At 47.9% G+C, this 12438-nt stretch overlaps 1 protein-coding gene across 19 annotated transcripts in view; it reads right to left on the reverse strand.

Moving 5' to 3' along the window:
- Positions 1–12438, reverse strand: part of MYT1 (myelin transcription factor 1) — a 52038-nt gene that overhangs the window by 13943 nt on the left and 25657 nt on the right. For 7 of the 19 annotated variants that reach the window (XM_032448584.2, XM_015881707.3, XM_085519706.1 and 4 more), the window contains exons 4-12: positions 12042–12072; positions 9244–9306; positions 8835–9082; positions 7206–8081; positions 6824–6958; positions 5498–5588; positions 4513–4626; positions 2941–3155; positions 218–423 (exon numbers count right to left, since the gene is read on the reverse strand). In XM_032448584.2, coding sequence (XP_032304475.1) covers positions 218–423; positions 2941–3155; positions 4513–4626; positions 5498–5588; positions 6824–6958; positions 7206–8081; positions 8835–9082; positions 9244–9306; positions 12042–12072 — 1979 coding nt within the window. The remainder of the gene's footprint in view (positions 1–217; positions 424–2940; positions 3156–4512; positions 4627–5497; positions 5589–6823; positions 6959–7205; positions 8082–8834; positions 9083–9243; positions 9307–12041; positions 12073–12438) is intronic. The other 12 variants (XM_085519703.1, XM_015881708.3, XM_085519713.1 and 9 more) reach the window with 3 other exon arrangements.

Below are 12438 nucleotides of genomic sequence, written 5' to 3' on the forward strand. Positions count from 1 at the left end.
CTAGATGGATAATTTGAACCTCCTAAGAGCATCCTAAGAGCCACGATTACCTTCTGCAAACGGTACGTCACCCAAAGCAAGTCAGGAGGGAAAGGGCAATATGTGATAACGTCCTTTCCTCTCTATTTAAAGGTCAAAATGGAAGGAGAAATAATAATAATAATAGCGATAATAAAGTGGTATTTCTCCTACCTAAAGCTTCCAGGTCCCCACTCACCTTGCCAGGTGCCTCTTGCTGCTTGGTGCTGAGATTCTCCGGCATTTCCCAGCAGCGTGTGGAGAGGTTGAGGATGGCGGTGGCAGCCATGTGAGCAGCCTCGGCGTCATGGGAGTAGTCGAAGCCTGTGGAGGAAGATGAAGTGCTCTTCACGTAACTGCTGGAGGGGCTGTGGCTGGGGGAAGAGGCCTTTGGAAAAGGTTTGGCTGGAATAAAAAGAGAAGGAACAACAGAAAGCTAATGTAGGTCTGGCACGGGCAGAGCGAGGTGTTAAGTCAGTCTGATGAAGCGAACATGTCAGCAGTTCCAGTGGCAAACTGCATTTATTACCCATCCACGGGCTATTTAATTGCTAGGGAGGTGCTGGCTGTGGCCAGGATCTTGTGTGAAGGTTCTCAGTGGGAAAAGCCAATTCATTAAGTGAATCTGCCATCAAGTCCCACAGAACTCAGCACTTTTCTTCATTAAAGCTACCCCTTGGTGGAAGGTGTCAAAGGAGAAAGCTCAGAGAAGCTTCCTGGCTCTCTGTCTGTTCATAACTTATCCACAGAGATGACTTGCAGGAGATTTCTTGTAGCACATTTGAACACTTTAGGATAAAAAATTACTTTTATAGCTAAACCGTGGCCATGAAATATGAGCTTCTGATGATGACAGCAGTGAAATATGGATTTCCCGACAGCTGACGTGTCATTTAAATATGTCTGAATAACAGGATTTATTGCTCCTCTGCACATGGTCACTACACCACACCAGTGCTGTATATCACAGCACACAGCAGTGCGATCCAGGAGGTGCTACGCTCCCTTCATGCTTGATGGCTAATCCACAATAAAACTTGCCTAAGGTTAATCCACACTAAAACTTGCCCTCATCTTGAAACTGGGCCCATTTGTGAGGGCTGCCAGCCAGCCAGAGTCCCTCAGATGTCAGCAGCTTCAGAGGGTGCAAAGGGGATCGTCTGATTTTGAGCCATCATAGGGTTGTATTCTGACTCAGTCAGCAATGATTTGAAATTCTCAATTCATTTCACTGTGCACATTTAGGGGGGAAACCACGCAACACCCCTTCAGTAAGACTTGTATGGTTCATCCCAGTAGGGATGAAGCTGTAGGACAAGCACAGCAGAGCAGAGCAGCTTCATGACTGTCACCACAGGCCTGGAATATAAGGCACAGTAAAATGCTAATCTCCCAAGGACCTCTCCCTTCCTCATTGTGCACGTATATAATGCGTATTGACATTAATGGGAGTTATGCACACACATGCAGGGCAGTATAAATCCCTCTGGATGAAGATCTCTTTAAAATAAGTTCTCAGTGAAAGGAACAGATTTCCCCACTATGATTGGCAATCATATTCATCTTGTCGCTTTGATTAACTCATTGGAAACTTGCCCGAATGGTTATTCTTGCGTAGGGCTGCTTGTTTTTCAGCCCTGTTTAATCCATGTCTTTACGGTGGGGTGCGGGTGTTTGCCAGGCCGACCCCACAGTATCTAGGATTGGGAGATGCCAATTTCAATTTCACACCGTAGGCTCAGTGATGCTTTTCCATTTCATAAGTATTTCTACCGCTAATAGACTTGCAATCAGCAAATTAGTAAAATAAGTGATGAGAAAAAATAGGAAGGATTATCCTAGTGGGTCTGCTGGAATTATTTTTGTCAGTACAATTACCCTGAAAATTCTTTGCTAATATTGCAAATAACACAATCTATTCAGCAAGAGAATCACTTGCTCTGGGAAACAAATTACTTTTCCATCAGTGCTAACCCAGGATGACAGTGGCAGTTGTGCTCTCTGGCCTCCATCCAATTTCATTGTCTGATCCTTTACAGATTTAGTACTGTAATAAAGGCAGCTTCCATTGTAGTGCAACAACCGGGATGCTTTCAAGTACGAGCACTTTTTAGAGAGCAGCTGCATCAGGATTAAACAGGATTGTGGAAGTGGGATTAGCCAGACAGAAAGCCCTCTGGAGGCTGCTGACTTCTGCAAACCGAGCTCCTAAATCTTTATTATTATTTTTTTCTTCCCCAGGAAGATGCCTTCAGGAACACATTTAGAGTCAGAGGGAGGGGGAAATTAAACATGGGTCTGATGTAACCGGGCTGGGGGTAGTCTGGCTCCTGGTGCTGCTCTCCTGCTCCTGGGAAGCCCAGACTCAGAGGGGTTCATTTGGTCATTGCGTTTTCACCCGCCCTCCCATTGCCCAGCACTGTGAGCAGCATGAGGAGCTCAGTGCAGAGCAGGTGATCGATCGGGGAGTAGAACACGGCTGGGAAGACAAATGGGTGGAATGGGTCATACAGAAGATGGAAGAGAGGAAAACTATAATCCATTTAGCGAGATGAGAAAAGACAGATCAATAGATATGAACTGCAAAGCAGTGGGGACAGACTGAGGACAACTGTTTAACTTATCCCACCTACAGACATGGCTCAGATTAATGCTCCCACTGCTCAATGAGATTCTTCACAAAGCTTAATCTCAGAATGGCAGGGGTTGGAAGGGACCTCAAGACATCACCAAGACCAGCCCCCAGGCTCTCCCCAGGACCAAGCTTTCCGTGTGTCTCTCTTGCCACCAAAAGGATAAATCATGGGAGCCCATTTCTCCTCCCGTTCAGACTCAGCCCCTGTTCCCCATCACCCCATGGCATGTGGCATGTCAAGAAAGGCAGAGAACACAAAACCCAGCCCTTCCCTGTGCCCAACTTACATTTAAAGGCTTTAGGTGAGGTTTCGCTAGTCTGAATCTTTGGGGCAAGCATGCGTTTGCCAAAAACCTGAGCATCAAAACTTGCATAATCGAAGGTGACCTTGGAGTACTTCTCCAGCTCCTTGGCCAGGTTGGCCCGAGGGGTGGCTGGGACCATGTTGGGCCGGTAGCTTCCGTACTGGGGGATCTCCAGCTGCTTCACAAAGCACATAGGCCTGAGGACAAAACAGCAAACACCAGTGATTTCTCTTTTCCTTGGCAGCCCACAGCAGGGGCTGTTGGGAGGGAACTGATGCGATGGGGACGTGCAGCTGCACCTTGTCCCCAGGGGCTGCTAGAGAAGAGGTGACAATGACTTTTGCTTTCCCTCAGCAAGTCTGCACCTGCTTTAGGTCTCTTGGTTTCTTTTTTCATTTTTTCCCCCACCTTTTTAAACCAAAAGCTAAGGTGTCCATCTCATGCAAAATATTCTTGCAGGTTGCTGCAGTGTGGCAGTGCTTTTCCAATGGCAGCATACCCAGGTGCCACTCTCATATGGGTGCCGTGACAAAGGACAGCACACGAAGGTGTGGAGACTCCGTTTGGCTCTGATACCCCTGCAGATCTACAGCAGCAATGAGCTCAATGCATGGCCACACTGAGCAAACCTCTCCCTGCCTGCAGAATCCCTCTTCAAGCCCTGTTTCTGCTGGGTTGCCTATCATGAATCAATTTGTCTTGCATATAAATCGTATATAAATGGCCCATTGTTATTCTCCTTCCCATGACCTCTTTCCACCAGTGAGTCCCCAGAGTGGGAGCTCCTTGGAGCATGGAGCGTCCTCGTGACACGCTCAGAGCACGCTGTGCCCATCGTGGGCTCCGCTGCAGATAAATAAGTAATCACCCTAAATGGCCTTCCTTTGCAAAGCACCAAGCTCTGTGCACCGGGGTGTTCAGCAATCCTGGGGAGCAAATAAATAAATTAATCACACCTCGGTGCCTCGGTGGGAGTGCTGCCGTTTCTCTCCTCCTGCTCTCATTGCAAAATAACTAACCATATTACGATCCATCTGTAGCCTCGTGAATCACATTGGCTATGAAAGCAGGCATCTATCAGGGACATCCTTACTGCAAGACAGCCCTTTCTCCCAGGAAGAGAAAGATGGGTGAAATAACAAAATAGATGTGAGCGCTTTGGCACTGAGCATAGGCTAAGGAAGGAAAGCGGATGGACTTGCACGAAACAGCAATTGAGTGATTTATATCTCATCTAAATCTCCTCCTCCCCCTCCCTGAGCCCACCCTACTTATAATGCTAATATAATAGCCATCATTCTCCTGCAGTTTGCATTGCGGTGCTATCGGCACAAATGCCTTCTGCTGCACTGCTAAAACCCTTTGGCCTGTAGCCTCAGCATTAATTGATGCTACAGAAACAATTCATTGTCCTCAGTGCCCTCCCTGGGATCATCAATTAAATATCTCCCCACCTTAGCAAGACCTATGATCATAATAACAGGACTCAGCAGTATCAGGACACAGCAGGAGCAAGCCGGCTGCTGCTGCAGTGCTACTTCCCACCCCACGTACCTGAGGATCCGGTCAGAGTTGGAGCTGGGCTTTGAAGGATCACCAGACTGGGTTTGTTGCTTTTCATGTGATTTGGCTAATTTTTCAGCAGCAGCAATGGGGCACCCAGATAAACTGCGAGTTAAAAGAAAAAAGAGTAAAAACGAAGTAGAGTGTGAGGGATGTGCATGGAAATCTTCATTTGCTCCAGAGCTACACTGAGCCCATGAGAAAAACATCTGCCTTTAAGGTTTCCCTTGTTAGTATTATCCTAATTTACCATCAGTCTTGGCCAGCAGAAAAGCAGACAAACATCAAGTACCCAACCTGTCCCCTCCTGACCCCATCTGACCTGGAGTCCCACAGCAGCAGCATCTAAACTCCCACATCACCTGCACTGCAGACTAACAGTAGCCTGAATATTGTGGAAATCCCCAGAAATCCTTCAAACTGCCACACCACCAAACACAAACATCACTGGGCATGGGCACCCTCTGCTCCACATCTCTTCCTTCAGCCCCCACCTGCACCCACAGCATTGCTTTGCCCCACTGCCCAACCAGAAATCATAGAATCACTAAGGTTGGAAAGGCCACTAAGATCATCTATAACCCAGCCATCAACTCATCACCACCATACCACGAAACCATGTCACTCAATGCAACATCTACCCTCATTCTGAACACCCCCAGGGACAGTGACTCCACCACATCCCTGGGCAGCCTGTGCCAATGCCTGGCTACTTTTTCTAATAACAAATTTTTCCTAACATCCAACCTGAAATCACTGCTCCATCCTGCTGCCCCGTATTACTCTTTGCCTTATCATAGAACCATTAAGGTTGGAAAAGACCTCTACGGTCATCTAGATCATTAGAATCATCCCTTCTTCACTCACTCTGCTTACAGCATTTCCAAATGTGAGAGCTATAATATAGGAATAAACCCTGTGACCCCAGGGCTGTGCCCTGCTGGCCCAGCCATTATACAGCAATGGAAGATGGTACCTCCTGTGCGTGTTGCGGTTGCTGTTGACGTGACCTTGTCCTGTGCAGCCTGGCGTGGGGCATTTCAACACATTCTCATGCATCGCCAAGACTTTGGAGAAAGCAAGGGAAGGGAAGAAGGGAGGCAAAACATGATAAAGATCAGAGAAAAAGAGAAACAAACCACAAAAACCAACCCAAATCATCAAATCTCAGCTTCCTAGAAGTCAGGAAATGTGAAACCCTTCAATTAGAATCTGTTCGTGGTGGAGAAAAGTAGATTGACAAGGCAGCATTGCTCAGGTCAGTGCTAGATTAGCATCTCCGTGCATAGCCGGTGCTGCCTCCCTGTTTGCTGATTGCAATGCAGCTCCCCCAGCCAGCCCCCACTGCCCGCTGCTGTTTTGGAGACAGTTCTCCCAGTTTCAGGTAGTTTTAAGAGATTGAAGCTGTATCTCTGCCTTTATCCCGAGGTCTAGCCTCTGTTTGATTTTCGAACATTTTAATCTTCAGGATTATTGCTTCCTGCAGCGCTGACCTTAAAAGTAAAGAAAATAATTTGATTTGCAAGCCTTTCTGAAGCACGCGCCCTGCGTTATTTATTTATTAATATTTTTTTCTTGCATACAAGCCTGTGTGAAGATAGCTGCGCTTCCTCCTTGTTTCCTGCAGCTCCGTGTTTATGGCAGGTCTGCAACCTTTGAAATTACTGATAAAGAAGGACGTGGTTTTTTTTCTTTCCTTTTTCTTTTTGGCCTATTATGCCATTATCATAAACATAAAACATTTATTTTTATGTATATGCATAAGGAAAACTGTTTGGAACGCTGGTAGAGAGGTAGAAATAAACTCTCCTCATGCATCTGTATATAATTATCTGTTATATTGATGATAAATATTTTCTGCAGAAGAGAAGCATCTCAGCACAGCTCTTTGTGAATTTCACAGCAATGAGAGAAGAGGAAACTCAGCTGCCCTCCACATGTTGAGCACCTCCTCTCCTTTGCCATATGGCAACACCACATTTGGATGCCAGGAAAGAGCATTTTCTCCTTCTCCCCAGAGCGATAACCCAAATAGAGAAAAAACACAAGAAATTCAATGTAAGGATGGGAATTGTTCAGCACGCCTCTGGAGACGAGCAGTCAATTTTAAAGCACCTTTGATTTTCAGAGAAGGGACCTTATTCTCCACAGGATGGTGCTAAAATCTTTAAGAAGGTTCTGACTTTCCTATAATCACCATAGCATTTCCCGTTAAGATTATCACCACTTTGGTGGGGAGAAGCATCCTAGAACGGTTTAAAAAAGCACTGTTATCCCACTGGGTACCCAACCATGTACTTACTCTCAGGGGGGATCCTGTCTTTGTGCGGACAGCCAGAGAGGCTGCGGTGGTGAGGGTAGAGCCCTGTGACGTGGCCGGTCCCATCACAACCAGGTGTTGGACATTTGATTTCTCGCTTCTCAGGTCTTGAGGGATCTAAGGGTTGTAGAGAAAGCATGGAGGTAAACAAGTTAGCAGTTTTGGAAGAGAAAAGGTGGAAAGGTTTGCAATGCAAGTGTTCACTGTTTGCCCTCTATCTATGTCCTCATTTCTCTGGGCATAGAGAAATTGTGGCTAAATTCCACGCATGTGTTGTGAACTCTCCCATCAGCCTACTTATCCTGAAGGTGAGTAGGTCTGTCCCTGGGAAGAACAGTCATGTAGATTCATCCCCATGCCCCACCTTTGCCATAGTAGCTCTTTCGGATGCCGTCCAGTGGTTTGCTCTGCTTCTCATCGACCTGGAAATGCTTTACATGCTCTCCTGGCAGCCGGCTGGGCTCCCTCACAATTTTCACCTGCTCAGCCTTCAGAGCGATGGCTTGTTCCAGCAGCCCCAGGTTCCCCCTCGTCATCATGTCGTACATTTCTGACTCATCGGTCACCGCAGACTTCTGGGAGTGGGCATCATCATCTTTGTCATCGTCCGACCGGACCTCCACGATGACTGAGTACTCGGGCTTAGGGCTGAACTGCCCTTCACAGTGACTTTTTTGCGTGTCCTGAGAAGTGTGAGGAGCTTCTTCACAGATCACTTCAGGAGCCATTTCTTCCTCCTCCTCCTCCTCTTCTTCTTCCTCCTCCTCTTCTTCTTCTTCTTCCTCTTCCTCATCTTCATCATCATCCTCATCTTCATCTTCCTCATCCTCTTCCTCTGCTTCAGCTTCCATGCCCTTCTGCAGCTTGCAGGACTCTTCGCAGTTCGTGTCATCCTGGTGCTCCGGACATAACTCACTGCTGCGTTCACTAGTGACCTCGATGACTTCCTCTGCATCCTCAGTCTGGATGATAATCTCCTTGTCGCACTCCTCCTCCTCCACAATCTCCTCTCCCGCATCCTCATGGACCAGGTGCACAACATTGGATGGTGGCTTGGATACCTGCAGCTCAGCTTCAGGCAGCTGCCCTTCGATGGCGAGGGTTTCCTCTGCTATTTGGCCTAGGTTTAGGAGAGAGTTGGCGATTATTTCTTGGTAGTTGCTATAGTTGGCCTTGCTGGGCCCAGACGTACTTGTTGCTGGTTTTTGTCCATAATGGGCTGATTTTGCAGGGCTTCTCTCTGAGAAGGTTGAGGGAAGAAGACAAAGGAAAGAAAGAAGGGATGGAGAGAGGGAGGGAAGGAAGGAGGGAAGGAAGAAAAGCAAAGGGAAAAAAAAATAATGATATACATTTATAAACATCCATGTCTTTTTTAAGCTTAACTGAAACTACAGCCTTGCTGTTATACACCTTGTGCAGTCTAATTTATTGAATTGGGGAATGGCAGATAAAAAGCAGATTTCCTCATGAAAGCTTTAGTGGTGCTCAGATATGCACTGTTTCCCAGAACCCAACCACCATCAGCTATCTGTCCCTCATTCCCAGTGCTCCCCAAACAGGGGATCTGCACTGTGGGGTGACACCATGCCAGGACCCTGGAGGGCATCTGGCTTGTTTGCTTGTTGCTCCTGCCACTAGAGAGCAGATGGATGTACAGCTCTTGCTCCAGGGAGCCCAGCCAAGCCCACTGGCACCAAAGGAGGACTGCAGGCTGCCATCCTCATCATGTAGAGAGCTCCTTTGTGCTTTCCAGGAGTCACTCCCCAGGGAGCATTCCTGATGGAAGAGCTCTCACTTCGAAGACTCCGAAACAATCTGTGCGTAACCCATCACAGCTTAACCAGAGCTCTGCTGCTGTGCTTCCACCAAACATAATAACTGCAGGACCCATCATCGTACATGATTCAGAGGAGCTATAACTCTTGGTTATTAACACTCAATGCCCTTTATTCATCTACAGAACACAGCTCTGCAATCAATAATGACAAAGCACCTTCTGCTGGCTCGGGGCTGGCGGTTTCTTCCTGCTCTACCGCCTCCACCTCATCTTCCTCCAGCGTCCCTTCTGACTCCTCAGAGCCAGACTCTTCCTTCACCTCAGCCTCCTCGCTGCCATCACTGTCGACGTTGTAGCCTTCATCCAAGGCCAGCTTGAGCGGGTGGGATTTGCGCTTCGACACCAGGTGTTCGGCCTCCGCATCTTGAAGTTTCCTCTTCTTTGCTAGAGGGCAGCTTTGCAGACTGCCAGTGGGATTAAGGAGCAGAGAGGGGGCATTGCCCCGGTGAGAAAGGCATGTTTAGGGCATCTCAATCAGACAGGCAAAGGCAAAGAGGGTAAATACAGGAATATTAAAAAATATATAGGCATTTTTCCATCCCCAATTCCTCCGACCCAGCCTTACCTTCTGTGTCTTGCATACTTTCCACGGATGTGTCCTGAGCCATTACAGCCTGGGGTTGGACAGCTTGGGAAGGAAGCAAGAAACCATCAAGAACAGCAATAGGGCTGGGAGAATTCACTTTCAATCAGAAGTGTATAAACTATGGTCTGTCAAACAGGTTCTGTGCACGAGAAACAAAATAGCCACAAAAGGGGAGATAATTTCCCTCAAATGCTGCAGCTTGTCCCTTAGAAATCCAAGTGAGGAGGGCAGGAGAGCAGCTTTGCAGTTTGCTAAAAATTAATGAAATGACTCACCCCATTTAATTAGATGAATGGTTCATTATAGTTTTATGAGTATGTTTAATTAAGGATTTGCATGTGTAAGAGCAAGCCTTTAAAAAGCAGACAACTACTGCTTTCTGCTTCCCCACCTGCACTCCACGGCCTTCTACACCAAACGTGGGGTTCTTGCTTGGTGGAGAATGGGGGTCCTGGCATAAAGACATCGGGGTCCTGTCGAGAAGTCCAGGCTGGAATAGGTTGAGGATGCTCATCTTTTAGCCACGTTGCCACCAGGAGGCATTGCCCCAGAGCACCCACAGCCTCACTTCTGCAGGAATGGATGGGATGGAGGTGCCCAGATCTCCCCAGATCACTGCACTTGTTCCTACTGCTCAGCAGAATAGGACTTGTTAAAACACTTCCCTGGTGCTCTGGGCTAGCATCCCTCAGCATGGGGCCACACTCTTGCCCTGCAGAGGTAATTAATCCCAGCTCCAGAAACAAGAAGGGCCTCAGATAAGAAGCATTAGAGCAAATATTTTCTGGGAAAACCAGATTACGGCATTGATTATAGGATGCCCAAGTGACTTGCCTGATGTCTGAGGGATTCTGGAGACGTGTAGGATTAATAACCTCATTTAGCACTGTATCACCCTTGGCTCAGGAAGCTGGAAGCACTAATGAAATCTCTTGTGACAGCACAAGGAGAGAAGGCACTGCCAGCTCAGAGGGATCCGGCCAGCCTGTTAGGCTAGAAGTAAAAGACATTGGATGACACTAAATAGCATGAGGTCAGGCTTTGGGTTGCAGAATCTCTGCTCTCAGCAAAGCCCAGCCCTTGCAAAAAGCTTGGCATCAGGTGGATGGGAGCTCACTGATGGAGCGGTAGCGCTCCATGCACTGGCAGGTTGGGTTGTTAATGGGCTGGCCCTACACAACACCATGCCCAGCCCAAGTAGTTGCATTTGAAGATAATTTACCCTAAAACCAGGACATGCACGACTGGCAGCTTCCCCTTCTGCTGATGATCTCCAAGTCTATTCCACTTTAATGTCCCTCAGGACCAACTGAGGCTGCTCTGTGCCCCATACACATGTTGAAGTGAACACAGGCAGAGGACAGAGCGGTGTTTATGGCACAAGCAATGTGCCCAAGAAAGGCTTCATTCAGCAGGAAACAAGGGCAGCTCTGATGAAGATGTTACAGGCTCTTAGAAGCTTTCCTGAATCAATTAAAGCTGATTTCCCCCACCTCATTTTTAATGTGGTGAAATGAAGCCTGTAGTAAATAATAAAAAAGAACAAGTCGGGCGGCTCAGATCGGGGTTTTCCGTAGCAGGTGGCAATTTGGGATGTTTCCAGTGTGTTCATTTAATCCCTTAAAAAGCCACAGCACAGAGGTGATGCTCTGGGCCAGAGCTTCCCCATCCCCTCACCTCTGTCCCCTGAGGGGTATCGTGAATCTTGGCAGGAATCCCAAAACCAGAAAGAGGTTTTTGGGGTCTATTGAGGCCGATCTCTTTCCCTGCCTCAGCCACTGCCCGACCTGCTCTCCCCCTCCCGAAGCCTTCATGTGTTTGACAAAGGGGCCGCTTATTGTTATGCAGACCATGCCCTGCTTCCAATTAGTCGATTAATCGTCCAGTTAATCAGGCAATTAGGTGACAGCTGCAGAGATGGCTTTGTGGAGCACTCTGTCCTGCCCCTTATATATGTCACCTGCTCCAATTACCACCTCCACTCAAGTGTTCAGCAATAAAAGTTGGAGAAGTGGTGCACCCGCCGCTCACATCGCAGCTCTCCAGAGTCATCGGGGAGTGGAGGAGCAGAAATGCTCTGAAATTGGGTTGGTTAAGGTCCAATTACTCTTTGACATGCACAGCTTTCTAACGGAGCTTCTAGGGAAGGCAGCCCTTGCTATTAGTGCCTGCCCAGGTTAAAGACTCCTACCTCTCACATAGCCCTTACGCAAGGTTTAAAGGCAGCAGAGGGGCTGGGGAGGCTGTTATTTATAATGAGAAGCTCTGTAGGGCCACAAAGGCTCCAGCTCTTTTGGCTGGTGCTCAATGCATGCCAATGGTGCTAAATGAGTGACAATAAGACCTTGGTGGCCAACAAAGGAACACAGGACCAAAGGAGAAGCATCTGGCCTGAGAAGTGATGTTGCACTGAGTTGTTTCAGTGGCAAAATACACGAAGAGATTTTACCCTAATGTTCTTGTAACACTAAATGTGGGCATCAGGCCTTGCTGGAGTGGATGGAGGTTCTCTGGTCTAATGTAACCCATCCAGAGCTTGTGATTTCATCCCTTTAGCCCCTGTGGTTCCTCCAGCATGTGTTGACCAAGGGGTGCCCCAAAGATTTGGGCCACAGTGAAGCGTCCACCCATGTGAGCCATCCAGCAAGACCTCCACCCATCAGCCCCATGGGTTTGCTCCCCACACCAGGTCCAAGCCTGATCAGAAGCAGTGAAAGCCCAGCACAGGGTTCTCCATCCCTCCCACCAGCACCAAGGAGGAGGAGCAGGGTCCTTACCTCACCTCCTGGCTGATGAGCTCCGTGGGCACTGGGTATAGGGCAGGAGGCAGCAAGGAAAACAAAGACATGGTCACAAACCCACAACGTGTCTGGGCCCCCACAGGGCATCTCCCCTTGCAGGGGATGCTCTCCTAGATTTTTGCCTCTGTAGGCCTCCCATTTGGAATAGAAACAACAAATCTCTGCCATCATTTCCTTCATGGCCAGTGTTCATGCCTGCTCTTAAGCATGTGAGCACGTTTGCAGTATCAGAGGTTACTTCTCTCATTAAATGACAACTTAAACAACTTATAGTAGTGCTATACTGATTTACATGCAAAGACTCAAACACCTATCAGTAAGGAAAGAGCTTTCTCACAGCTTGTTTGCCTATAGAATATGCTCCTTAATTAGT

The sequence above is a fragment of the Coturnix japonica genome, chromosome 19 (genome assembly GCF_054131305.1).
Source record: "Coturnix japonica strain WE chromosome 19, WE-NBRP24, whole genome shotgun sequence".
Classification (NCBI taxonomy): domain Eukaryota; kingdom Metazoa; phylum Chordata; class Aves; order Galliformes; family Phasianidae; genus Coturnix; species Coturnix japonica.